The 27,825-nt window shown below is 40.1% G+C and overlaps 2 protein-coding genes across 2 annotated transcripts; both read left to right on the top strand.

The window, feature by feature from the left end:
• Positions 1-5,228: 5,228 nt before the first annotated feature.
• LOC122883208 (homeobox protein HOX3-like) lies at positions 5,229-8,244 on the top strand. The gene is made up of 2 exons (XM_044211559.1): positions 5,229-5,733; positions 7,028-8,244. The coding sequence occupies exons 1-2, from the start codon at positions 5,370-5,372 to the stop codon at positions 7,588-7,590; spliced, it is 927 nt and encodes a 308-aa protein (XP_044067494.1). The 5' UTR covers positions 5,229-5,369; the 3' UTR covers positions 7,591-8,244.
• Positions 8,245-17,656: 9,412 nt separating this feature from the next.
• hoxc1a (homeobox C1a) lies at positions 17,657-27,149 on the top strand. The gene is made up of 2 exons (XM_044211568.1): positions 17,657-18,368; positions 21,830-27,149. The coding sequence occupies exons 1-2, from the start codon at positions 17,804-17,806 to the stop codon at positions 22,225-22,227; spliced, it is 963 nt and encodes a 320-aa protein (XP_044067503.1). The 5' UTR covers positions 17,657-17,803; the 3' UTR covers positions 22,228-27,149.
• Positions 27,150-27,825: the final 676 nt, after the last annotated feature.

Here is a 27,825-nt window from a genome sequence, read left to right on the forward strand (position 1 = left end):
TTTCATTATGAGAATAAACAGAATGTGTGATTTAAAATGAGTATTTAAACAAAAGCTCATGTTGCTTGCCAGTCATAAATCAGTCTTGTCTCGCGCTTTGTTATCAAACGTTGGGCCAATGCGCACAGACTTCTACTCTACACAACGGAAACTTTTCTCAATATTTACACAGATATTTACTATCATAATATTTAAGGATATCGTATACTTTACACATTTACTTTTCACATGATCTAAGCAAGCAAATAATTCCTTAAATCTGTTCACTTCAAAGTTAAATAGTCCTACCTGTCAGATCAACATTTAAAACAAACACAATATCCGTGACTAATAGCTTTATCTTTTTTATGAATGAGAGCCATTCTTAAAGTTTAACATAAACTCTCTTGATTTTAGCTCCATTCTTTTTTTTGTAAAATAATTTTGCGAGGCTGGAGTTATTCTTAACCTGACCACCTTGCAGGATGATCGTGTATTTCATGTGTTTGAAGTCCAGTGTTTAAATTCCTCAACACTTACTCAGCTTTAACTGGTTTCTTTTCTGACTTGAGACTGTTGAATCACACACATGATTTTCAGCTCACATTGCACCGCTGCAGGCTCCCTGTGATTTATGAGCACCTCAGGCTCTCTTGGAAGATATAAAAACTTTACACAAACAGCCGTCGAGATCTTTGAACAAGAGCAAATACGCGAAAACAAAAATGATCAGTTGTTCTGACGGTGGCTTTTATTGTCTACACCGGGATAAGTGCCCCCACACTCGTCTCAGGTGAGTGTCTTCTTCAACCTCTTTGGTTTGTAATGAAACGTCCGGGGCCAGTGTATTGTTATGGTGTAGTGTGTTTAAACGGCAACCATGGCAGTTGCATAAAGGCTGAGAGTTGAAACAGGGGTCACGCTGCTATTTTCCAGGGACAGAGAGGCTCTCTCGCATTGACCAGCAGTGGGTGTGTCATAAATCCGTAAATCTCTCTCCCATCCGTTCACTCTAGGGAGCAGATGCACCATGTCTTTTCTTTGTGTGTGTGTGTGTGTGTGTGTGTGTGTGAGAGAGAGAGAGAGAGAGAGAGAGAGAGAGAGAGAGAGAGAGAGAGAGAGAGTTAAGTGAATTTACATAAAACTAGATTTTAAAACTCCATCAGACATGTTAAAGTGATTTACTGTCAGTGCTGGCGAACATTTCAAGCAGGGTACAACAAAGCAGCTTGGATCAACACTGATATCCCACTGTAGACTGCAACATCACATCACACAGGAAATGATGGCCTGGGTAAACTTGCCAGTAATACTTTATTTCATCATAACGCCTCGCTGGGAAATTTTTCATTAGCCTATTTGCTGCATCGTTGAGGACTTTAGAAATTACAATAATTTTCCTGAGTTCAAGGTGTCACAGGGGACTCAGACAGTCACTAGATTGAGTTATGATTATGTTATTCACTTTTCATTAGCAAAAGTGAGCCGAAAATGGGATTCCGAGACTATAGATCCACAATTATGTACATGTTAAGTGAAAATGCGCTTTTTATTTGATTTTCTCTCCGAAGATGATTCTCCGGTGTATTTATGTGGCCACCAGTTGCATTTCTACTGCAGTCATCTCATGCTTTGAGCACTCTGAGGACAGCTGCTGCAGGATTAAGGGTTACATTTTTACATGTCACTTACATATTGTTGCATAAGATGTTACAGATAATTGAACGTTAAAGGCAAAGTATATCATCTAAATATAAAAAACAAAAGGGGGTCAACCCCACTTCGAAAATTTAAAACACAGGACTGAAACCTGTTGTCACCCCAGATTGAGTGACAGGCCTTTTTGATAAAATGAAGGTATAAATCTAAGATATTAATATTTTCTGATTATGTTAGAGGTTTGTTTATAACAGTAATGTTTGTAGTAAAACAGGCCTATATTTTCTGATCAGTTGAGAAACCAAACAAAAATTATGGTTTTAACAATTATACAAGCTTTCAACACTTATTGTACATCCTGTACATCGGGTTTCACAAGAAAAATATAAAAATAATTTGTTTTTATGCTGCAGCATTATTTTAAGTCTGTATATATTCTGAAAAAAAAGCATATTTCTCCTGAGTAAAAAAAAACAAAAAGTTATTTCCAAATTTTACACTTTCAAGTGGCATTCATTGGCTCAGAGCTGCAGGATTTATGTTTGTCTACAGACAGGCCAGGATTTACAGTGGGGTCTGCTATAAGCAGGTCCAAATTAATACTCTGTTAATGCACATGCTTATGCAAAAGTCAGGACGTGTTTGGGAAATTGACAATGTGTGTCTTTTCCTCACTTATGAAGTGCAGTCTGCAAACTCTAGTCCTTTCATTTCACTCTGCATTGTTTACAGCAATATAGGGCACTGGGCCCATAAATCTTCTCCTTGCTCTGCCAAGACAGCGCCATTTGTATGCACCGTTTTAACCGACAGCATCCTCTGCCCATTAACGTCTTCTCCCCAGCTCGCTCTCACAGTCTCCTCTTATCTGCCCAGCTCTGTCCCCTGGAAATACATTAACTGATCCGTGCATTCGTTGAGCTCTGAAAACCAATTGTGTTTTTTTAGGTGTAAGGAATATATAATTTATGGGGGTAAAAAAATTATAAGAACTCCATTGCATTCTGCAGATTCCCCAGTACCGTTCCGCATTCCCAAGAACCGTTTTTCCCTACAAGTTATTGGTATGAAAAATACAAGTATATTGACGATTTCCGTGGTTGTTTGTGTCAGCAGGCGAGAGAGCGCAGAAGGTAAGGAGGAATTGTAAAAGGGTTGACACCCAGAGCGACCGGCGCGCTTTTGTGTGAGAGAGAAAAATGATTTATTGCCGATGAAGCGGTTCAAACAGAGTTCACGGAGAATTGTGGTGGAGGCGCGGAGGAGCTAAATTATGGTCTTGCTGAGCTAGTATATCATAGATTCTATCTCCAATTCAGAGAGTGTGTTCAAGGGTGTGAGGCAAGGAAAACAAACCGAATTTAATTACTTTCCCCCATTTCAGTCAGTGCTGATGTATACTGCATAGGTCTCTGTTAATAATAATAATAATTAATAATTGGTCGATTTTGGTATAAAACGTAATACAAGCAAATGTAATTATATTTAAATTTCTTTTTATTTTGCTCTGTTGGCCTACATTCAGCCTATACTGAGATTAACTGAAGAGACATTTAGCGTTTAGCTGCCATTTTACTAGACAGGCTGAGCAGATTAAACCTGGCCACAGTCGTCGTTACTTCGTTTTCAGCTCCAAATTAAAGTCAGCTCTCCAAGCTAAACGTTTAGTATTTTTATACAGTTTAAAATAGAATTTTGATCAATAATAACATCATTTAACCGTCATTTTAACGTTGATCATGGTTACCAATATGCCATGGTGTATGGGGGCGATTGTAGGCCTCGTTGCATTATGTCCTTGATCTGAACTGAACGGAAATTCAAAACGAAAATATTTCATTTATTAAAAAAAAAAAAAATCCAAGGACATGACTCCACTCTGGAGGTTCAGGTAAAACCTCTGATGGTGGCAGCAGGGGTGAAACGGAAAAGGGGGAAGGCTCCTCTTCTTCCAAGCTATGCAACCCTGAGTGCATAATCCATCACCGCTGAGAGACATCTAAAGAGGGTTTTCTCGACAGCTTTGTTGTAGTGAAACACCACAAGGAACTTCTTCTTATCTAAAGTGAGATTCAGCTAAGATTGATATTGGCACAGAATATGCTAATATCGTAGCCTGCACAGCCCTCTCATTTTGGAAGATGCTTTTGAGTGCACTATTAAAAATTTTGCGATCGCTTCGTTATTCTAGTTATTTATCCACGTTGCATACATTTGTGCATTGTTGAAATTAAGCAATCATGTTTTATGAGATTTTTTTCTTTTTCAAACTCAGTAACTCAGTTAGGCCGCACTTGACGTAGCTTTTAGCCCAAATCATCCCCCCCCCCCCGAAAAAAAAATTATTACGGGGGTTTTAAATGAAGTTGCAAAAATCATATTTTATTTAAGTGCTTTGCACCTTCATAGCTAAATTTCCAACTCCCTGGTGTCTTGTATGCTCTGCATTGTGACTGCAACAAACTGGCGCACATAAGCGCTCTGCTGAACATCTCCCCCTACTCTTTGTCCATCCAGCCGTGCAGCAAGCGGGATGTTTACCATCAGACGTGTCCACAGTGTTTGACTGTTGCCTCAGGGCCACAGACAGGGACACTTGATACTGTACAGTGATGCCTGATTAATGCAAATGCGCCGAATCGTCCTATAGAAAAAAAAATCTCTAATGATTGCCTCCTTTGTCTTTGTGTGGCAATGACTGTCAAGCCTTTGTTTGACCACTCCCAGTGAATCCTATTAAGCCAAAGCTACACTTTCACTCCGACAGTTATGAGCATATGCTGTTATTTAAAGGAAAGTCCGCCGATTTATAGTGGGCAGTTCAATTAGGTGCAAACTAAGTTATCCAAAATAATCGGGGTTATTTCTTTTACAGGCAAAAAAGCAGCCTTAATGCAGAATGTCAATACATTGAGCAGCTAATAGCATGGAAATACGGGGATAAATATTATGTATCATTATGTTTAATTGGGAAAATACCCCGAAGCACAATTTATTTTTAGGCATTTTACATTAAAAAAAACAGCTTCAGCAAAATTATGATTTGTGGTCGATAACCCGTTCTTATCCAGTGTATTATTCCAGCTCATAGACATAGCCCACTGTAGCAGGAAGTACTCGCGTTGTAGCTGATTAAAAAAAAAAAAAAAAACCTACCACAAAAAGTTCAGGGTGTGCAGCTGCAAGCGGCGGCTCCTTCTAATAAACGCGTCCTGTCAAAAGATTTACAACATTACAAGAATTCAACACTCGGTTTCTAATGAGACGTTCCTCACCACACATTGTAATCTCTGTCTCTCCCCCCCTCTCTCTGCCATGTTTCCCCTCTCTCCGTATAAACACATCTCCCTCTTTCTCTCACACTTATTACACAGTTGTTGTATTCATATTCCGTTATATGTTGTTTTTTTTAATCCCTAGGTAAAGAAACGCAGGCTGCTCATAGAAATGTTGTCTGAAGAAATATCGCAGAAGCTTCTTCGGGCGCCCCAAGTTGCCTGCGGATTACTTTGCAACTCCAGAGCTCTGTCATTGGAGGACGGCCACACGTGACTACGGCACCCTTCTGGTAAATATTATTCAAATGCTCCACATGGTTACTCCAAGTGCTCTTCCCTGCATGCCTTTATACATTCAGGTTAATTGTGATCGAATATTAGACAGAAGTCCTAGTCTTTACTACTGTTGAGGGATTCCTGGTTTTATTTGAGACAGTTTGATGAGCTGGGTCCATGGACCCCCAACAGTCTGCCCTCCCACTGCAGCTGCATGGCAACAGTTTTGCTATGAGCTCTGGACAAGTGCCAAAACTAAGCTCGGGATACAATGGCGGAGGAGGAGGAGGAGGTGGAGGAGGAGGAGGTGGAGGAGGCCAAGAAGCAGAACTTAATCAGCAAAACATGACCTCCTCTGCTCATGTCAGTTCCAGGTTGAACCCAGGTGAACAGTTTCAGTGCCCACTGGAGCCTCTGGTTCACTGCCATGCCAAGGGCAAGCTGGACATCAAGAGCAGGAGCTGCAGTCTACTCACCATCTGCCGCTCAGGAGTAATTTTCCCCTGGATGAATCCACAGACAACTGACTCTGAACAATCTGGTAACTCCGGTTTTGTTTATTATCTTTTTCTTTTTACTGCGATGATGACTGATTGTACAAAATACTGTTGACGCAATCTTCATTAGGTGCTCTGATGGGGTGAATCCATGCATCCAAATTTAATGAGCATTTCCCTCCATTTGTGCATTGAATGTTTAACTCAAACACAAAAAACATATCTGACCTTAGCAGTTAGACTTTTTGTTGCTACTTTTTTGTTGCATGAAGACACAGAATGCACATGCTGCAACTAAAGATACCCTGTCATTCAGCTAGTCTTTCAAACAGAGCAAGCAAAAGTCTCACTAGTCAATAGTATTATGTGTCACCTGCATGGTCCTGTAGGCAAAGTGATGTTCAATAGAAAAGCTGCAGTGAGTAGGCCGCACAGAGACATCTTGGTAACGGAGGATCTTATTTTTTATGAATATATCATCACTTTATGATCTGTTGTTTCTTAACACAATCATTAAATAAATTTGATCAGTCAAATGATTATAACATCTGTCCTAATAGGTAAGTATGTACGTTTATTTTTAGTGTAAAATCACAGTGTCTTAGTACATTTTACAAAAAAGAAAGAAGACTTTTACAGAAAGAGAGAGAAGATAACAATATGAAATATACAAAACAAAAATCCAATTTTTTATTCTTTATTTGATTCACTAATAATGCTTATTATTTTTCACAGAAATAGATAAACATCACTATCTCAATGCTACAAACAAGCTAGCACATAAGAAGGTAGCTGCAGTCTCCCAGTCTGCTGGAGTGTTGTTAAGGAGTGCAGTTTTCTCTCTAAGGTCACTATAGGCCTTATTAAGTGTCCATTAACCACTGCATGTTATCAACAGGGCCCTGGTATCACTCATATACATGTCAAATGGAATCTCTAATGGTGGTTATTTTCAGTGGTGGTCCCAAGGTACCTTTTAAGTGACTGAGATGGGGATTTGACAGGTCTGCTTCCATGTGTAGCCGTGATTAATGTGGCCTGTCAGGCAGCCGTAGTGGCGTCAGATGTTTCCCCCAGACTGTTTCTTCAGGAGGTAACTTTCCCTGAACACATAACACAGTAGACAGCCAGTCTTGTATAGTGTCTCAAGCATGACTGAATACACAGGAAGAGCTGAGGGCCCTACTTTGTCCCAGGTTGATTGGCTGAGGATTAACATGGGCCTTACTGGCACTTGAAGTCCTTCTTTGGAGGTTATACATTTCAGGATAGACTTGTTAGATGTGTGGCACTTGCTTCTAATGCCCTCTCTTCTTTATTTGCTTCCTCCTGCATCAGTCAGCGGCGGTGTGGCGGCTGGTCTGTCAGGCAGAGGAAGACTCAGTGTCAGGAGGGAGAGAACGGCCTTCACCAACAGCCAGCTGCTGGAGCTGGAGAAGGAGTTCCACTTCAGCCCTTACCTGTGTCGTACTCGGAGGCTGGAGATGGCCGCCGGGCTGCGGCTCACCGATCGCCAGGTCAAGATCTGGTTTCAGAACCGCAGGATGAGGTACAAGAAGGAGCACAAGTACGGAAAGGTGGCAGTTTCGTCCCAGTGGTCTCCCTGCAACCCTTCCCCCAGCTTGAGCTCATGTGCGGATCTCCTGAGGTCTCCAGGTGCATGTGTTGTTAGAACTTCCTCCTCCGCCTCCTCCTCCTCCTCAGAGCTGCACTTCATGGATTACACTCCTACGTCCTCCTCTCTCTTTGGCTCTCACAGTGACGCAAGTAGTGGTCAGTGCGTTCACCCTGCAGACCTGCCCCATCTGAGCTGCACACTTCCATCTGTTGCAAATGGTCCACCGCCCTCCTGTATGGGCGTAGATAGACATCACCATGCTGGCATTTCAAACTGGCCCTAGGGCCCCATAATTCCCATCCCTCTTGTGCTCATCAAAATCTCAATGATACATCCACTTTCATTTATGAAAGACTAGCGGATGTCTGATTAGCATCCCTGGGTTGAAATCCCTTAACACACCAGTTCGCCATTCATGAAACATTTTAATTAAACTATGTGAACATATCTTAATTAAAGGAGAGCTACAGTGATATCATTTATGTTTCTCAGGCACGGCGACTGAAGGCTGCAGGTCTTCAAACTTGCTGCTCATCTTGTACGTACACGGCATGCACAAGACATGGAGCAAGTAATAGTTACATTGTTTTGCTGTAATTTGGTGGCTGTTACATTTGTATTGCTGTTGCATGTTTAATGCATGTGGGAATCATACTATGAGTGAGTTTTCTATTTCTCTCTGTTTTCATATAATAGCTAAGTGGTTGTCATATTTTCTAAGTGTCACATTAGGCTTCTTTTTCATTATGTATTTTAAATAGCAGGTCATTCGTGTAAAATGTTTTAACTGTGAAATGGGCAGAATAATGTTCATATTGAATGATGTTATATTTTTGTTAAAGCCATTAAAGGATAAGGCAAGTCTTTGATACTTTTCTTGATTAACTGAGATGTCACATACTGTACATGCTTAATAAATGCATTTGGGAAAACTGTAGCTCTTGTGCAATGTTTACCCTATTCATCGCTTATTAGAATGACATTTTTTCCAGCGGCATTTCATGATTAAGGATTCCTGGATTAGATCCCAAGTGGAAAAAATTAGAAAGATTCTGTAATCAAATTAAGGCATGCTTTAGATTCATTGAAAACTCTACAGTATTGTGCATTGCCACATAAGCCCCCCCGCCTCTGAGTTCCCCACCATTAATCACTGAGACAAGGCAGTCTTTCCAGCACTCCAACCACAAGCTCTGAACCCACTGGGCACCATGACAAGATTTCTTGCCTCCTCCTTCCCAACCCTTGCCTTTTCAATAGCCAAATTGTAGTGTTGCAAGTTGGGGCTGGCCTCCCTCTCAGGGGGCATGTTAGTTGTGTAGCTTAGAAGCCCTTCCAGCAGCCCATAGGCCACAACAGACCAATGAGGTTCAGTCACTAATGACAACATATTATCTTAAAGAACAATGAGGAGACTTTGTTTTTTTAACAGCATCCACTGAGCCATTGCGACATGTGGATTCTCAAATGTAAACGATGTCATGGAAATAATTTTCCTCATGCTATTTTTGATTTCACAATTTTTGACTCTCACTGAGCTAAATTACGCATGCAGGGAATTATGTGTTAATTTGACAGAAGTGGGTCGCAGGTTCTCTTGGGTCTCAACAGCATTACACGTCAAAGATAGACAGCAACTTTCATGATCAAAGAATGAACCTCCTCTTACGCTTGATAATGTGAGCCGTAGTATCAATATTCCTAACAAAACTGCACACAATTTTTGGACATGCTGACAGTTTTATATCAGTGGCCTTACTGTAAATGAGCTGTCACAGAGGACTACTGACAGGTATGAAACAGGGAAGGTAACAAGGAAGCTGATCCCCTAGTGGTCCTGGATAGAATGAATTCCTGCTCCTAATTCATTCGCTAATTAGTCTGTGGATCAGCTGTCAATTGGTAAATATTCACCACAATTTTCAGCAGGTCTCAGTAGGTGTCAGGGGAACTATATAGCAGCTATAACTTATTTTGAATAAAATAAAATAATTCCTACACCACATCTGTATCAAAGAGGTGGTGACAGCTGGGTAAATTCAAGAGAAAAGTAATAAAGAAAAAGTTCTCCCCTTCAAATATGCTCGCCTACACAGAGACAGAAAGAGAGGGGGGATTGTGAAGAAGAAGCAGACAGTGTTGGATTCCTGAGATTCTTGCATATGCTGGGTGATTTATGGTGTTAATGGTGCTGAGGCTCAATAGGACCTTTACCTCTGGTTCCTCACCACATTCTCCTTCCAGACACTAAAAGCCAGGAGGATCCACACACTGGAGTGCAGTAATTCTGTGGATGGGGTCAAGGGGGATCCCCAAGGGTCAAGGAAAGCCCCCCCACACACACACAAGGGCCCCACTGCAAGGGTAACATTACAACATTAAGTTATCCAGTTGCTTTCACACTGGGTCGCTCCTAGTTAGCAACTAAAGTCATTATTTCCTTTTTACTCGCTTGACCCCCTCCTCCCTTGATGACATCTGTTCTCTAGGGGAAGATCTGCAAAGCCAAAAATCTTTACTTGTTTTTTTTTTAAATTCTGGGCTTTGATCAGACTGGAGCGCAACATTAAGTGGATCTTTGAAGTGATAAATGATCCCAGCCGTGGTGCCATGAAACCAGCTTTGGTTACGGTCCATCATTAATTTCTAAATTTTTGCATTAAGTCCTTTACAGTGACTGATGTACCACTGTCCCATTTGCAGCTGTTGTGAAACTGATTTTGGGGTTAGTGTTGAAAAATGTTCTATGCATCGAGACTTTTCTTAAGCTGCCATGAAAACAAAACTGCTGTGTCCTTAACAAAGACGTGCTGCTTTAAGTATCTTACAAAACATTTGCCCCTGCATTCAACAAACGCAAAGCCTGAAGCTCATCATATTATCATCACAGTAAGCTGCTGGTGTCTACTGGAGTCTTATGTCATGACGTGGTAATTCCATACATTATATGGGGATCAGAGGAAAGAAATAATAATAATAATAATAAATGTCTATGTGACAGCCCCTGCTCTTATTGGTGTGTATGCTCTGCCTCTTTAATCTCTGATTGGTTGGTGAGCTAAGTCAGAGGCTCCTAAACCCATCAGAGTTCCCAAAAACACTCTTAAAGCCCCATTGAGGACCCTTTTCTCTCACCAATTATACAGTACTTTGGGGATTCTTTGGCTTTAGTCTTCATCAACTGTTTTTGTTTTTTGTTTTCTTACACCACAATCCATATATGTACTTATTTACACCACTAATTAATGCCAATGACTGTCACACTTCACAACATTTTATAAACTGGGACAAACGTACTCCAAAAGCACAAAAACATCTTTCAATACTGAGGCCTTAGTTTGCCATCTATTTATTCACAATTTATGTATCTATTAAGAGGATGGCAAACAAGCCTTCATCAGAGCACAAGCAGAGTGATGTCCTACTCATTATATAGTGATTAAGGAATCATCCCCCACGTGTATAGAGGAAGTACAAGCTTGCAATTAACTATTATATACAACAGACTTTTTTCATTAAACGAAAAACAAATGTTTCCATCAATGACATCAAACTTGAAACCATAAAACAGCATCTCATGGAACAATTCATGTGTACAAAGTCAATCACTTAGGAACCTAAACACATTCAGAATACAAGGTAAAGTTTAGGAAGCCCATCACAAGACAAAACCAATTGAGAAACCCAACTTTGCATGCATTTACTGTATCTTTTAAACAACCTGGTATGCTTCAAAACACAGTCATTGTTGAAGTTACATTTGGGTTTATTCTGTCATGAAACAGTATAGACATAAAACACCTGCAAAATGATGTAGAATGTAAAACAACAGATCTGACAGAATATGTTTATGTACAATACATACATAGACAAAAATACAAAATGTACAAATACCATAAAAACACACTTAAGTCACACAACTCTTGTGTGATACACTCTATACATGTTTTTGGCGAAAGAGTTGCATCTCCATTTTTCAAAACAAAGCAGCAAATTCTACAGAATTTGAAAAATGGAGATTCAACCTTTTTACCCATCAATGATTGTATTTGCTAAAGAATATTTTGAAAGGTTTGTTGTAATATTGTATGTTTTGTATTTATGGCCATTTATATTCTCTTGTAAATTTCTGTATCCACTAGGAAGAAATGTGGTATTTTGTAAAAAAGTATTTAAAAAAAGATGCTGGTTATTTTGTTTTGTATACGTAGTCCATGGTGATTTCTAGGTCACAGGACTGATCAATGGACTGTATGTAAGGAAACCAGAAAAAAGCCACGCGGACAAAGAATAAATGATGGAGAAGATTTGCATGATGTGTTTTAATTTCGATGGACTTGCATTGTAGCACTGCTCTGCGCCTCACTGTGTTCTGAGAGTTCAGGATAAAAACCCTCAAAGTTGCCATAACCTTTTCCACAGTTACTCTGGCCTGCCCAAGTTCATGACAACAACAGAGGCTGCTGTGCATGTGTGCTGCATGACAGGCTGACAGTTCTGAATTGAATAAATCCTTTAACATTTTGGAATTTGACACAACCTTATGGGTCAGACTGCAACATCTACTCTTACAAAGGAAATGGGACAAACACAATATTAAAGATTATGATTTTCAGGTTTCCTTTTAAATTATTTTGTTTGAATTATTTGAATGATGAAAATAAGAAAAGTAAAACCATCCCAAAGTGTTACTGTTACATGCAATACTTTGGTCCATTGTTGAGCAAAACCCTGAACTTTTATGCCTGGCCTTTAGGAGGTTTTGTTCTTTTTATGACCTATTAACCTTCTCAGCCTTTTCCCTCCACAGTAGTAACTGTTGCCCACCAGTCTCTCCAGGTGCTTGTTGCTCAAGATGATTGTTAAGTATCAATTTCCTGTGTCACCTTTATGGGTTTTATTTATTTGTCTGCTCCTTCACATGGAACAGAGCCTGAGCATTACTCAGGTAGATGGATTATAACTCAACTGCTACGTCTCATCAATCTTGGAAATTTGACTTCCTGAATCTCAAACAACTGTTACTGTCATATTACGGCACGGCATTATCAAGATCAATGACATTTTAAATGCTTCCCAGTTAAGGATGATCGGTGACAATAAAAAGGTAAGTTGGTGATGAAACTGTCTCAGCTGTGGTGAACGGCACTGTGCACAGTGAGTGAGTCACCTGCTGGAGCTCACTTTTCTCTCTGAAGAGCACCGGTTAAATAAATGAACTTGTAATCACAACAGTCACCCTGCTAAATGTCACATGTTGACCATTATCGATCACTCAAGAAGTATTTAACACCCAATGGCTTTATCACACGGAATCTAATCAATGCACTGGTTGTAATAAAAAGTAATAAAAAGCTGTGTAGAAAAATCTCACAGAAAACAAAGGAAATAAAGATAATAACATCGGCAGCATGAAAATATTTTGGTAATATATCAGAATACAGTACTTTTTATGGAGCACTACACCTTCCAAATGCCAAATAACTCCCTGTGATCTAATTGACTCAAAACATTACAGTACATTTCTTTGCTGACTTTTTGACAAACAAAAGGAATATATATTTGTTGATGCGTTGCTAATATAACACATAAAATATGTTATTATATGTCATGTCATATAATTGTGTGTAACTATGCTTCATGGTCATTTCCATATTTTGTCATATTCGTCACATGTGCAAGCCCAGTTTGTGGCGACTGGAACTACTTCAATACTTTTCTACATATTGGGTTTTAATTATTTTAGAAGAAAATCCAAAATGTATTTAAAGAAAACAAAATTTGGTTCATTTTGCAAATGTTAGTTATATTTACACATACAGCAGTTGCAGCAAACAATGAGGAAGTAAAGCCAATGTCAACAAAACACAAGGGTTAAAACTGGGACATTTGACAGAAGAGTTACATTTTTATTTTATTGATTGCATGAATAATCCTTGTTGAACTTCAGCTGTTAAATCTAAACATTTCTGAAACAGTAACATTACAATAGTGTAATTTTTCTGTTAGTATTCAACAGTGGTCCAGTCATTACAAACTCATGCTGTGCAGCCAAGTGTTGTACTAAACCAGATAACTTTATTTTAAATTCTACTGGATAGACCAAAGTTTCCAAAGATACAAATTATGTCAGCCTGAATTTGGGGGAAATGTGTATAAAATTATGCACAAGACATCTAGAATATTTCCATTTGATTGGAAATCAAAGTCTTGGGTTTGAATATTTCACTCAGTGTAAACATGATATAGCTTCAATGAAGAGCAGGAAGAAGCTGACGCAGATTATATGATTCTGTCAGACAGTGTGATTTTAACAACCTTACAGCTGCTTAATGGGAAATGAAAGACATTATTGGATATTGTAAATATCCAATACCTTATTTATCTAGACTTTTAACTTTCAAACTTTTCCAAGGTTTTTTCTTTTTTTGACTGCAGGAATAATCCTTCTTCCTGAGCCTCAACAGAAGATTAGTGCTTTATTAATACAGTGTCATTTTTCTATCAGCATTTTGCTATTAACCATGATTAGCATGCACAGTAGACTACTGATCTGCATTGTGAACAAGCAGGGGATGTTTAAGCACGAAAAAAAATTAAAAACCACTCCTTCTCTTACCCTGCAGTGAAAACAATGCTGTGTGAGGGGGAATATTACAGAGTGTGCTGCAATGATGAACATTTCCTCCTGTTTCATGTTTAACCCTGCTCATTTCCCACAGTAAGAACTCCGGAAACACACAAGTGTGCACAGCAGCTTGGGGGGAAGATGACTGATGGCTTGTTGTCATGATGTTTGGGATTCTGCCGATTCAAAGCCTCTTGGCTCACTGAAGCTGCGAAGCGCTGAGGTACATACTACAGGCTATTGCTGAAATGTCCTGGTATTAGCAAGGTATTGCTTCATTGTCACACTGTTGAGCCTGTGCAGAATGCAGTTATCTGTAATGTCCCTGGCCATTTGCACAGTAGTTGCATTGGATTTATGATTATGGTTCATGTACTGTAACAGATTTCATACCATTTAACGATGAAGCAAGCAATTATTAGAATTTCACACCGTGAGTGGATGGATTTTCTTGTTTTCAAGTGGTATTCCCTAGATTGTGTGTGGGCTGGGTATACACTAAGCTAACCCTTACTTCTGACATCACTATTTTTCAAAAATGTCAATATTTGAAAAACACAGACATGCTCTATCAATCATATAGATAGCCATCTTTCAACTGGTCAATGTGCCACACTTGAATATCTGTGTCTGTTTGTGCCTCAGCCCTGCTCTGACCCTTTCGCTCTTGCTTTATTTCTCTTTGTCCCTCTGCCATATTACAGCTCTATCATCATGCCACATTTCTGAGCCTGGGCTCCATAAACATGGCATAGATGGTTATCATCTTCCCGCCCTGGAACTGCATTAACAGCAGTGACCTCTCTGGCTGGTGGTGACAGTCGTCTGTCAGCGCTGGTTAATTCCCAGTCTTGTGAGGGTCAAGAGCTGACATATAATGAGGCTTGACAGTGTTGGAGGGCTAGACAAGGGTCTGGTGTCAACAGCAGTAGGATGAGGGTTCAATTCAAACCACGGAGGTAATCCGAGCACGGGCGCGCTGATCCCAGGGCCTCAACCGCCTATTGACACATATCAGAGCATGGACGCAAAACAAATTAGCATCAGTCAATATTCTCTCCCTCCTCCTGCCTTCCTGACACAGCCACCCAAGTGCTGCCATGTTTACCTCTCCTCCAGTCAAAACAATAGAGACAATAGTGATCATGATGGAAAACGCCTGCACTGACTTTTAACAGGATGGTTTTCGGGTGTTAGGGGCAGAATATTCACATTTCTGGTCTGTGTGTAAATGTGGTGCAGGATTTGGTTTGAGGGAAATCAAATTCAGAACTGTATTTGTAGGATCCATTTCACCTAAATTGTGAGATTATGCTCTTTCTTATTCCTCATGCAGAATTTGTGGTTTAGGGGATACAAGCTGTCCCGATGAAGGCGCCTCAGCTAAAGATCACTTGTGTTTTTTTTTTTGTTTTATGTGATAATATAACTTCTGTTGCATAAAGGTGCTGGGCAGTGATGTGGAACAACACTTCAGATATGCTAATCAAACATATGGCACTTCTGGGAACAAACAGGGATTGCTGTTCTTGTCCTACAAGATAAAAAGGTTACTTGGTTTTAAATGTAATTTGAATAAGTCCGAGGGCTGTAATAGGCTGAGGCTGCTGCATTTAAAAAAAAAATCGTTTGCATAAGAGGAAGAGCAGAGATTGCTCACACCTGTTTTTTTTCCTCTCTTCTTCTTTTCCCCTGTCTGCAACCCCCCGCTGAAAGCCATTACAGAAATACAATTTCTAATACCTCCGCACAGGTCTTCGATCGACTGCAAACAAATTTATATTCAGGCGGTAAACAGAAAGCTGCAGAGATTTATTTATTGAGTGTGGAGGAGAGAAACAAGCTAGCGCGTGAACCCTGAGTAACCTCCGAGCTGACATGAAGATGGATCAGTGCTCCCTGCAAATGCATGGAGAGAAGGGATATATTGCACTCAGTCATTCAGCACATCGCTGCCTGTAGAATCCCATTAACTCCCACAGCTGGGACCATATTTCTGTGTTGTAAGAATGCAGTTAGAACTTGTTCATTACGCTGAATTATTTTGTAATTACTGCAGACTTAAAAGACATAGGAACTATTGTTAAAATTAAACATTAAGAACAGTAAGACTGTTGTTTTAAGTTTAGGTTTTTATTAAATATCACGGGTGGTAGTTTTGTAGTTATCTGACACAGAAATATGAATAACATAATAATAATAATAATAATAATAATAATAATAATAATAATAATAATAATCTGCATATTGTTACTTTTAATTAACAACATATGAAATGTGTGATCTCAAGTAGTACAGGAAAAATAAATAATTCCAATGCATTCTAAATAATAGCCTACATTATTAAATGTATGCTAGTTTTCAACATAATGCCAACATCACTGCTCGTCTTCAGTGATAATTTGTACACCGACTAAGCCAATCACATGAAACAAGACTGCAGCTGCGAGTTTAAAATGAACCAGGCTAATTTATTAAAGTTTCGCGTGTCTTTGCAGTTGTTGGATTTCTTGGAAATAGACGACTCCATCGGCAAAACAATTCAAGATGGAGATTGGACATTAACATTGGCACATCAGAATATTATTAGCTTTATTAATTCCCGTTATTTTAAATGTATGCGAGCAGGCTGAACGACACACAGTGTTGTGTGTATCTGAAAGTAGGTCACCAGACTTGAGGGGGGGGACGGGACGTGTGCTGCACTGTGGAGCTCCTTGACATTTTCACTTCTGTACTGGAGGTGAAAACACTGGCTGTGTTCTTGTATACCTACTGTTGCACCAAAACACAGGCCAGTTCAGTTGTTTGCATGCTTGTTTTTAGAGCAGTGTAGGCCCAACAGCCCTGGACTTGTATGTATTATTTTCAACTCATCTGTGCATGTAGTTTGGGAGTGAATTACTGTTTGTTTTTGTCACTCAAGTTTAACTAGCAGCATGTAGCGTTGTTTGCACGGTGATTCATTCCTGAATAAACACACGCAGATGTGTTGGAGGAAAAAAAGGTCCTAAAAACAGATTTTTGTACTCTGTTTAGCAAGCATAAACGAACACGCTCTATTTTTTTTGGCGGAGGGACCAGCTATTCCAGCCGAGCTAGTTTAACCTGGCATGAACATGTCCTCTCTGTCAGTTACAACTTCTTGATCTACGCTCGGAGGCATTTTTGTATTTGTTCGAGGCTAATTACAAATCTGCTGCCACTGAACTTCTAAATACCAGCTGTCACGACCTCTGAACCCATTAAGTGTGCCTTTCACATGACCTAAGCCCTTTGCTAAAGAGGGCCTCGGGTTTTCAAGAAGCCTTCACAAATTTGCATAATCCATTAGCTACATCAATAGGTCTATATTATGTTAATTCAGCTTTTGCAAAAAGAAGTGTTCATTGTTGTCGTGAAAAATAATCAAAATACCAGAATTTGACCCAAAACGCATTTCTCTTGAGGCCCCAAAAACTGTGTATGATACTAACATGTCTGACGTCATAGCCTACCTGTCTGCATAGGTGAGAGGCTCACGAAGGCCCTCAGTGTAATGATGATGAACTTCCTTGTTGCGTTTAAGGATGTTTGTAGTTTTTGCTATGGCCTGCATGATGCCACTCGACATTTAAAAATTAACCTGAAGTGAGTTTCACAACTTGCTCGCGCGGCTTAATCAGTGTTGTCCTCTCTGATGACAGAGATGTCCAGCTATTGGCCGAGACCAGGAGGGCACGTCATCTCCATCAATCAGGGACTGCTGTTTCTCCTCTGAGGAATGTCCCCGCGGTCGTCCAGCCGCCTGGCCATGCGTTACTGGCTGCATGAGAGGCCGGGCATGAAGTGAAACCCCGTCCAATGATTATGCAGGAGAGAGGTGATAATGACTTCCTATCAAGAGTTAACGGCCGAAGGGGAAAGTAGCCCTCTGTTCACGGGCTGCTGCCGAGCAAAAGAGGTCATAAACCAGGACCTGGACTGCAGGGCTCATCCTGAACTCGGCAGTCGTGATGAGGAGGGGAAACTGGAGGTTGAACTTGCCTCAGGATTTAATACTCCGCATCCCCGGTACTTAACTCTTTCCAACAGTTTGACTCTGTGCACCTTTTTGGACAGCCCTCCTCCTCCTCCTCCTCCTCCTCCACCGTGTGAGCCTCTCGAGGGCTTCTCGACACCGGCCTGCCCCCACTCGTCCTGTGTCCCGTGGCGGTGCAGGGCGCAGGGGCAGGGCTCTCCAGGACGCGGATACAGCGCATCAAATAACAACGAACCGCTACAATCCGGTTTTGGGTCACTTACAGAGCAAATTCAAATCTACTCACAAAATGGCCCCGAGATTCACGTCGCCGTGGGGAGTTCCGTTGGCTCGGACTGTAATGTGGCTGATATGGATGTAAACAGTAAAACTTTTGAGTGGATGAGAGTGAAGAGGAGTCAGCACCGGGCGGGTAAGTTTTTGCCAAGGGAGACTGAGCACGAGAGGAGGGATAAAGCAGCCTTGAGACATACATTTATTCAGGATAAATGTGTTTATGTTTAATTTTAAGCTTTGCATAACTTTCATTCATAGTTGGGAAAGTTTGGTCGAAGTTTTCTCTTCAAGCTGGAAAAAAAAATTGCTGACGTGTTTTGTGCGTCAGCGTGCACAATTTCCTCCGTCACCAACAAACTAAAGTTGAATTAACATTTAAAAAATCCCCCCCACCCACACACACACACACTTTTTAAAGCAGATCGAAACGTTTGAAAGGCAGCACTAGCTGTTTACTCGACGCCACATTTGAATATGCACATGAGGACTCGGTTACTATTTCCTTAACGGTTCCATGTTAATGTCTGTTAGGTTATTTAACGTTTTCGCTCCACCCACTGTTACAAGCAGGATTTACACTGTACACACAAGGAGGGTGAAGTACAGTAAGGCCTGCTTAGCCAAAGTGTATATTCAACCCAGAAAATGATCAACTGTTGCCCTTACAGACCAGTAGCCTTTAAATAGCCTTTAAATAATGCAGAAACGCACAGGAAGTTGAGTAAAACTTACTGTTGTAAGCTGGAGTGCTCCCTGAGTATTGATTAGTTGTCTGTTTGTAATGAAAGCCCTTGTGTATTGATTTCAGTTTGCAGCACCTTTACATGTGTCCACCTTTTTAACATAATTGCTGTCACAGATCATCATTTCCCTGACTGATGAGTCCCGGGCAGAGAGCCCACAGAAGGATACACATCCCAGGCTTAAAAAAAATACAGATAGTCTACTAATGTGAAAAATGCCTATCAATCCTCAGTTTTATGTGAGTTATTAGTATCTTATATAGATCCTTCATTTGATCAATAATGTCAGTTGACTGACTGACCACTGTACTTGGGTCGAGTTTCATAAATTTTACACGGATGAAGATTTACTACAATGGTGGTCCGGTCTTTTTTTTTTCATGCAAACAGCACAATCTCTGTCTGCTGTGAGCCTGCTGCTGACCCAAATGTTCAGTGACCAAAGATGCAGGTTGGTCATTACCACAGACTGTTTGTGGTAAAAGGCCTGAGATCCTCTGCAAGATTTGACAGCAGTGTTGAATGATGCAACACACTAAACTAACCACAATTTCTAAATAAGGCAGGGGTAGAGAGGCAAAAGGTGACACCTTAGAATATTTCAATGTTACATGATGCAGCAAGCAACAACTGACAAATAAAACCTTAAAAATTCAGATTAGTGGGTAGTGATGTGCATTTGCATGCCTATAAACATTTTTCTCAAGATGCTGCTGTAAGAGAAGCAATAGGTGTCATTGATTTGTCATAAATATTGCAATGTTGTAAAAAACAAACAAACTACAGTTTCTAGCTTTTGATGACCCACTTGCACCTGCTTCAGAATTTAGATTAGTGGGCAAACATTTCTCTGATGATGCCACTGTGAGGGAGGCAAAAGGTGAAAACAACACTTTCGATTGGCCTAGGAGTCATTTTATTCATAAAACACATTAGCCACTCATCAGATCTAAATCCATGCAGTTGAGAAAGCCATTTTCTCACACCCGCCCACACACACACACAAAGACATCTCCTCGCAGTACTGTTAGTAACCTCTTTCTGTATCTCTCTGAAGGGGATCATATGTAGGAGTAACTCATTAGCGCTACTGTGTAACTTATAAAAGAGTCGTTAGTGAAAGTATACCTTCTTGTGGAGGCTGTATTGGTTTTGGCACTAACCAAAGTATTCTTCCATGTTGAAAGGCCTCCACAGACCTGCAGTAACCTGATCTCCTGGCTCAGTGTATATACTCCCAGTGCGTCATTCTTCAATTATGCTTTGACAGCACCTGAATTACTGTGGGCTGGATGCCCAGATGACTGAGGCAATGTGTATCGATCTATCCCTTTTCTTCTTTTCCCTCTCCTTGTCTTGGAAGGCCCTTCCATTGCCTTTGCTGGCTGGCTATTTTTAAGCGTGCAAGTCATTCCTCAAATATTTAGTTTGATTCTTTTATGCCTTCTGGCCGGCATCAATTCTATTATCTTTGGAGCCATTAATCAGAATGTGCATGTGATTTGCACTCCTGAAAGCTGAAGTTCATAATTACGTACAGTACCTCTGTATTGGTTCTTCATATTCACTGCCCTCTAATTCGCAGGCTCAGCTACCTTGACATTCATTTTCTTAAAACACAGATGTCGACATTTATCCTATAACTGACCTTTCCATCTGCTATGCTTTTCCAAGTGGCTAGAGGCCTGTTAACCTCCCTCCCTATGAATTGTGGTGGGAGACATTGCTCTACACCTGGCACACTGACTCCATTATGCAGCAGCAGCACATTTTCTCAGAGGCAAAGACACACTGACGACTTGCCCACAATGTCACCAATGAAAAATCAAGATATAGCTGCGGTTCCTGTCATTCATTGCACATAAGTAGCACAGATGATACTTTAATGTGTGACCCAGAAACCTCAGAGGAAAAAATGGAGACATTTGTCATTAATGCAGTGTTTGAAAGGATTTGTAAACTGTTAAACTGTCATTGACACAGAAAGGCCTGAAGGCAACTTATTAATGATTCTGATGAATTCAGTTAATGGACTGTAAACGCTACAAAGTTGTTTTGAATGGCCAAACACTTCTCTGACTACTTTTCTGCATATCTGCAATATGCAATACTATTTGTTGAACTTGTCTAGCACACACATTAAAAGCAACACCTTTACAATATAAATGTGAAAACGTTCAAATTGTTCAGAGTCAGGGGTGTTGATTCAAAACTCTGTTCATTTTTCAGGCTGTAGTTTGTGATGTTGTTGCAAGCGTTTGCATTATACTGTACAGGAGTTTCTGTTATGTCCACGCCTGTAGATACCACACAATTCCCCATCCACCTGTTTTGCAGCACCAAAAGATTTTGCAGTGTGCCTATATGCTATTGCTAAAATTGATAACTCGGTGAAATACATCTTTGATACACAGACAGAAAAATGGCTCCCGGGCTCAGACTTTAAATCAACAAACTGGCACGGGGCCAATTCCTACAAATAAGTTTCTTGGAAATCATTTTATTGTATGCTTGAATATTTGTTTACCTCATTTCTATAGAATCAAACAAACCTGTGATTATTTATTCATTTATATTCCTCATTATTACACAAGTTACCAGGCCAGTATCAGATAGATCTATAATAAATATTTTATTTAATTTCTGAGGATTTATACAAAAGTTATAACTACATATAAATGCCACTGACCAAAGTTTATTATATATTATTTTTCCTGTTACAACTCTGGAATAATTTTTCATCTTATTTCCTGGACATGGCCGTGGATAATTTTATTCAGAAGGGTTTTGTGCTTCTTTTGTGGGTAACCTCATTGATCTTGCTGACGACTGTTTTCATGTCCTCTGTTCCCAGCCAGGATGCACATGACCTGTGGGTTCAGTATTGTTGGCTCGGGAGTCGGTGCTGTGGAGGCTGGAAGCAGCAGCATCTGCACGGATGGCCATCCCACGGCGAACGGGGCCCCGAGGACCAGCTTCAGCACCAAGCAGCTGACCGAGCTGGAGAAGGAGTTCCACTTCAACAAGTACCTGACGCGGGCCAGGCGGGTGGAGGTCGCCAGCGCCCTGCAGCTCAGCGAGACGCAGGTGAAAGTTTGGTTTCAAAACAGACGCATGAAGCAGAAGAAATTACAGAGAGACGGGCTGCTCTCCGACCCGGGGCCGGCGGCACCGCACTCACACGCTGACACTCTGGACACCTGCCCCTCTCCTGGACCGTCCTCGCCGAAGCACCTGACCCTGAACTCCTGAGCCGCAGGAGCTGCATCATGCGTTACACAGAAAGGGCGCCCGTGAGCAGATGTTTTGATTCCAGTTTGCATCGGTTTCAATCAGGCTTCGCCTTTATTTGCTTACCACGATGGATTCTGGATGGATGCAAGAAGCGCAATGGCAAGTTTCTTCATGCAAGAACGGGTCAAAACAATTCGTCATCCTCCCCGGCTTTAGACTGGCGCCCTGATTTGAATATTAAAATTTCCTATCTACACAGTGTAAACGAAGAAACAAAATTATATTAATTGTCCATAGAAACTGTGGCAGACTATTTGTTTATTTATTCTGTGCAATGTATTCAGGAACTGGCTTTACTTTAATATATATTTATTCTACAGGACGCGTGCTTCCTGGTTTTGTTTAAAATAACACAAATTATGATTTTTTTTTATTTATTTAAGGTCTACATTTGATAATAAGAAAGGAAATATATTTTTAGTAAGTTTTACTAATTACTCCACCAAATCACACTGTCGCTTTCTTAATCAATTCATGTTCCATTTAGCATTTAGATTTCTTTTTCAATTTCTTTAAAAAGCTGTTTGTCTCTGACAGCCCACACTTTAGGAAAAAGCCAGATGCACCTGTTGTAGACAAAGCACATCTGTAACGTGATGTGTTAGCAGATAATCATCAGCCTAATTTAGCAGAGCTTTCATGCTGCTTTAATGTTGTAAGGCCTATATTTTGTCCGCTTTTAAGGTTTTCATTATCCTTCGTCCACGGAGAAATTTAAATGCCATAATTGACTAATAGATTTATTGACCGCTCGTATTAGGAGTATTGATCCGTGGTGATCCATCTATTTGAGGTACAAATCTGGGAGCGTTTGCATGCATCTGTAACTGCATGTTAATGGAATGTAGAAGCATCACGGTCGGGAGTTGTTGTGTCTTTTATTACCCCAATACATGCATCAGAAAATGATAATTTAGCTTGAACACTCATGCGGGAGAGCAGACAATAAAACGCTGTCTGTGCTGTTTTGCAGATCAACCAATAAATTGTGTGGCCCCAGCAGTTCGAGCAGCTAAATATTCCTTCCAGATTCACATCTCATCTCATATAAAGTAAATGATTGTAAACTCGGCCCTTAAACACTGTTATGCTCCCTCTTATCACAATGAGTTTCTGTCATGTTAATGTCTATTCTAATATCAAGATATGGGCCATCAGCCATGTTAATTCTATGTAAGGGAATATTTTTGTTTAGCTTTCAATTAGCGGTGTTTGCACCGGATATGAAGGTTACTAAATCCAAAGATGATATTAATGACAACAAAGGAATTAAACTTAAAGCAGCTGGGTGTTGTCGCTTAGAAATAAAAAAAAGCTAGAATCAACATTAATTAATTAGGTCCGTTCCTCATAGGAATTTGGCGTGTAAATAAAATACTAATAATATAATAATTAGACAGTTGTACCTCTGCAGGGCGCAGGCGTGGACATGAAGGCTGCAAGGCCAAGCTAATATATGCAGTTACACCAGAGTTCACCTCTCACCTCTTGACCTTTGTCTTGCCTTGGGACAACGCTGACCCGGTCAGCGGCTCAGAGAGAGAAAGATGCACCATTAATTTGGGTGACCTCGAAGTTTGAGCTTTTTCTCTCTCTTTCTTTCTTTCTTTCTTTCTTTCTTTCTTTCTTTCTTTCTTTCGCTTTCTCTTTTTTCCCCCCAACAACTCCGAACGCTTTTGTTCTGGTGGTGGGTCTCTATGTCCACACAATAATATTTCATCGAGCTAAATAGAGGGGCGACTAGGCCATATGATAATTGTTCATATTATAATTCCATACCAGGCCACATAATGCATTTTTTTCTACACCTAGAGCTAACCTAATTTTTGCCCTATCTTGTATTTTAATAAGCCAAAAAATATGCTCCTGACTCACTTTATAAACTGGATGAAAGAGTCTTTTCACCCAATAGGTTTTTGGATATGAACTACGGACCTATTTTTAATAGCAAAGTTGAAAAATTAAAGTTACTGAAGCATACTTAACACTTAATATGATTCCATGTCAGAGCCAGCATAAACAAAATTTAGAACAACTATCCATTACATGCCCTCTTCTTATTTATTTCAGGCATATCTGCTTGAATTATATAGAAAGAATTTAGACATTAATCCCCCTCCCAACAATATCTTTTATGATGTTCATCTCATTAATATTAACTGAAAGCTAGAAAGGAATAAAAGGTCAAACTTAAAGGTCTGCAGAGGAGCTTTCGACAGTACAAACATTTAAAAGTTTTATTTGTAATAGACATGAATGATTTTACCTGCAAGCTAGACTAAAAATGTGTTGAACCCATGCTTTATTTATTTTAAATTTGCATTTAAACAAAATACACACCATTACTCTAAACAAAATAGTACAACGTGGAATGTTTAACAAAAACATCAAATGTGTCCATCTTGTTTTAATGCAAATAAGTGTGCACTTGTGAAGGTTATGAGGATGAGGATGATGATGAAATGTGATGATAAAGCCTGTGAATATAAAAATGGGTCTTTCATGTCCACTGTTCCTACTGAGAAGTGTGTTAGGTTGACCTTATTAGAAACTCTTTTATCATCTTGTGCAAATATGTTCCCTTGCCACAGGGCTTCAAGTTACAGGTTGTAATGTGCACAGAGGATGCATGTAGCAGGTGTGCACTCAGAGTTTTTATAAAATCCAAACTTACTTCATCACAGTTTCTGCTGTATAATAGATTCACAACAATTTAAAAAAGTTGCAAGAAAATATGTAGAGGAAAAAAACTTAATCTGAATTATAGGGATGAGGTGAAGGTGAAAAGAAAGAGTTGATTTATTTTGGGTGAACTATCACTTTAATTTAATTCCGTGGCAGCTTCAGCATTTGCCTCTCAATTGATGAAAGGCGAACCGCATTGTTTGTTCAGACCTGACATTTAGTTCGAAAGCATTTGAGTGTGACTCTACTCTGATGAATTTGTGCTCCTCTGTAATTCCTTCCTGAAGATGTACGGTTGGTTCACAAGACTGACAGCTGTGCTGTGCTTATGTGTGAAAGCAAACACATGGCAAATGGAAGGAAAATAAAACCTAAATAACTCAGCTCGAAATGTATTGCTGCCACAGGTAGGAACAGTCATGACATTGAACAAGTTAGAATTTTCTTCACCTTTATTTTTCTGTCCCTTCCTTTACAGCGGTAATTTCTCAAACTGAAATTCATTCCAAAATCTACTTTATTTGACTCATTCATTTAAATCAATAAGAAACATGTTTATAATGAAGTACAATAGCTCAAACATTATTTGTAAAAGTGAAGTTACTTGCTACATGTTTTTGATAAAACACTCTAATTGAGATATCAAACTAAAACCAGTGATGTATTAGTTCATGATGAATGAGGCCATTGACAGTCTCTATTTTCTTCTGTATTGTCTTCTATTGCAAGTTACCTGATGTGGGCAGCTGTTACAGTTCTCCTGAGGAGCGCTGTGCGACATGAGCAATGAGAGAACATATGTGGCTGCAGAATATCTTACATTACATTTTAAATTAACACATATAAGTGGGTTCCTTCTGTGCTGATTGTAATTAATGCTAAGTTGACCTAAAATTAACTTAATGCATAATATGCATGTAATATCCTCACTGGTGCTCAGGGGAACAAAATCAATTGATCAAGTTAAGCTCTCTAAACTCTATGTGAAGCACGTATAGATAGCTCAGTTGTTGTTGTAATTACAGATCATTTGAATGTTCTCCTCCCTTTTAGATTTTCTGCTCGTCTGATTTTACTGTTTTTCTTTGTTTGCAAAGACTTTCATGCACTATTAGTCTTTTTGATCTGGCTCATTCACGTATTTGACTACCAAACAATTTGTACGTCAAGAAAGTTGAAATGAAGTGCACCTGTTTTTGTGTGTGTGTGCCTCTGCATATTTGGATGCCCTGTGTACAATTACACAAATATGTGTTTTGTTTCCTAGGTGCTACTAATAAAGTGCTCAAAAAAGATACAAAACACCTATTTGAATAATTGTTCACTCACATGCGCATGCAGTCACACATACAAATCCATACATAACACATTCTAATGCTACACTGAACAACATGCACACCAATCCAGTCCTTGCGTCTCCTCTCCTGCTCCACTCCAGGGAGCAGATGTTTGGGGACAGCTTACAGCCTCAGCGAATTTCTGTGTACAAAGCAAACAGTAGCACTCAGCACTTCTGGCTGCAAAGGGAAATTTGCTCTTGAAAGGGGGGTGGGGGCTTTGAGTCAATGTAAGGTATCATGAGGATGGGAGGAAAGGGGGAAAAAAGAGTGAAAAGGGGTGCACGCAGAGGTGAAACTGCGTCAAGGTTGCAAGTCTGTTGCACAGGAAAATTCCCTGTTTCCTGAGACATCTGGTGCTCTGTGTGTCGGAGCAGTGCGGGACACCATCGTGTACAGTGCATACAGTATCTCCCTGTGGCATCATGCAGCATCAGTAAAATCAGCCAAGGTGGCCCTGCTACATATCTGATTGTGTGGAGCCTGTCTGACCTCTCCCATGCAACTCTGTCTACTCACTAGTTTGGATTGCCCTTTCAGAAGTTGCAGACAAGCATAAAGGGAAAGGAAACAATGGAATGAGCCTTTACAGAGTTTGCTGATACTGCATCTGAGACATCAGCTATAACCTAGGATCAGCTATGCTAATGATGCCATTGATATAATCCACTGATTTGATGGCACTGGTGCTGTGGTGGTATGCTGCATGTGCTCTCTTCAGTTTGTGTCCTGAGGAAAATTGCAATATCATTGAAAATATCCTCTTCTGGCTGACAAGATTTTTGTTATTTCATTTGCATTTCATGAAACTTGTAGTGTATGATATGAAAAGACTTTAATAAATACATGTTTTCTTTATATTTTTTTCCTCCCAAAATGTTTACAGTGCAGCTTTACCACATATGCTCAGCAAGATGCTGCACACAGTCTTATGAATAGGCTCAAACATACACTCTTATTTCCAAACATGTGTGCAAGTACACACATTTTGACCTCTCATCAGTGTATTATAATCCCTAAACAAACCATCATAAATGAGCCCTGCGATGCTTATTTGTCTGAACGAAGGCAACCCCCTCCTCTTTTTCCCCTGGGGTGAGGTTGCCATAGTGACAGATTCATAGACATATGGAGAGAGAGGAGAAGGGGAGCCGGGTTGAAGGGGCGGGGCTGCAGGGGTGAGATGGAGGGGGGACAGAGGAGAAGGGGATGGGTACCGGTTTGAGGACGTTGGCACTCAGATGTCTCTTTGTGTTTCATCTGTCAATCAGCCATCCGTGTCTGTGCTCAGTGAGGGAGCAGTTCATGAACTTTTCTCAATCAAGTCTCTGTCAGGTGCCATCTTGGCTGTATTTCATAAAGGAACACAGGAATGTGTAGGGGCGCCATATGCAAATAATTCTGTGGAAATGTGTATTATTAAATTGATTTGGAAGGCTGTGTTCACATTTCGCAATCTCTGGCCATTTTGTTGTTTACACTAGTGACCAATCAACATTAGAAAAACAAACATACATATGTTTTGTGCTCCTCA

The sequence above is a fragment of the Siniperca chuatsi genome, linkage group LG10 (assembly GCF_020085105.1).
Source record: "Siniperca chuatsi isolate FFG_IHB_CAS linkage group LG10, ASM2008510v1, whole genome shotgun sequence".
Classification (NCBI taxonomy): domain Eukaryota; kingdom Metazoa; phylum Chordata; class Actinopteri; order Centrarchiformes; family Sinipercidae; genus Siniperca; species Siniperca chuatsi.

Excerpts from the sequence above, each read along its gene's own strand:
- LOC122883208 (XM_044211559.1), top strand. The coding sequence starts at position 5,370 with ATGGACCCCCAACAGTCTGCCCTCCCACTGCAGCTGCATGGCAACAGT. Across the intron at positions 5,734-7,027 it reads AACTGACTCTGAACAATCTG|TCAGCGGCGGTGTGGCGGCT; the intron begins GTAACTCCGGTT and ends CTCCTGCATCAG.
- hoxc1a (XM_044211568.1), top strand. The coding sequence starts at position 17,804 with ATGACTTCCTATCAAGAGTTAACGGCCGAAGGGGAAAGTAGCCCTCTG. Across the intron at positions 18,369-21,829 it reads GAGGAGTCAGCACCGGGCGG|CCAGGATGCACATGACCTGT; the intron begins GTAAGTTTTTGC and ends CTCTGTTCCCAG.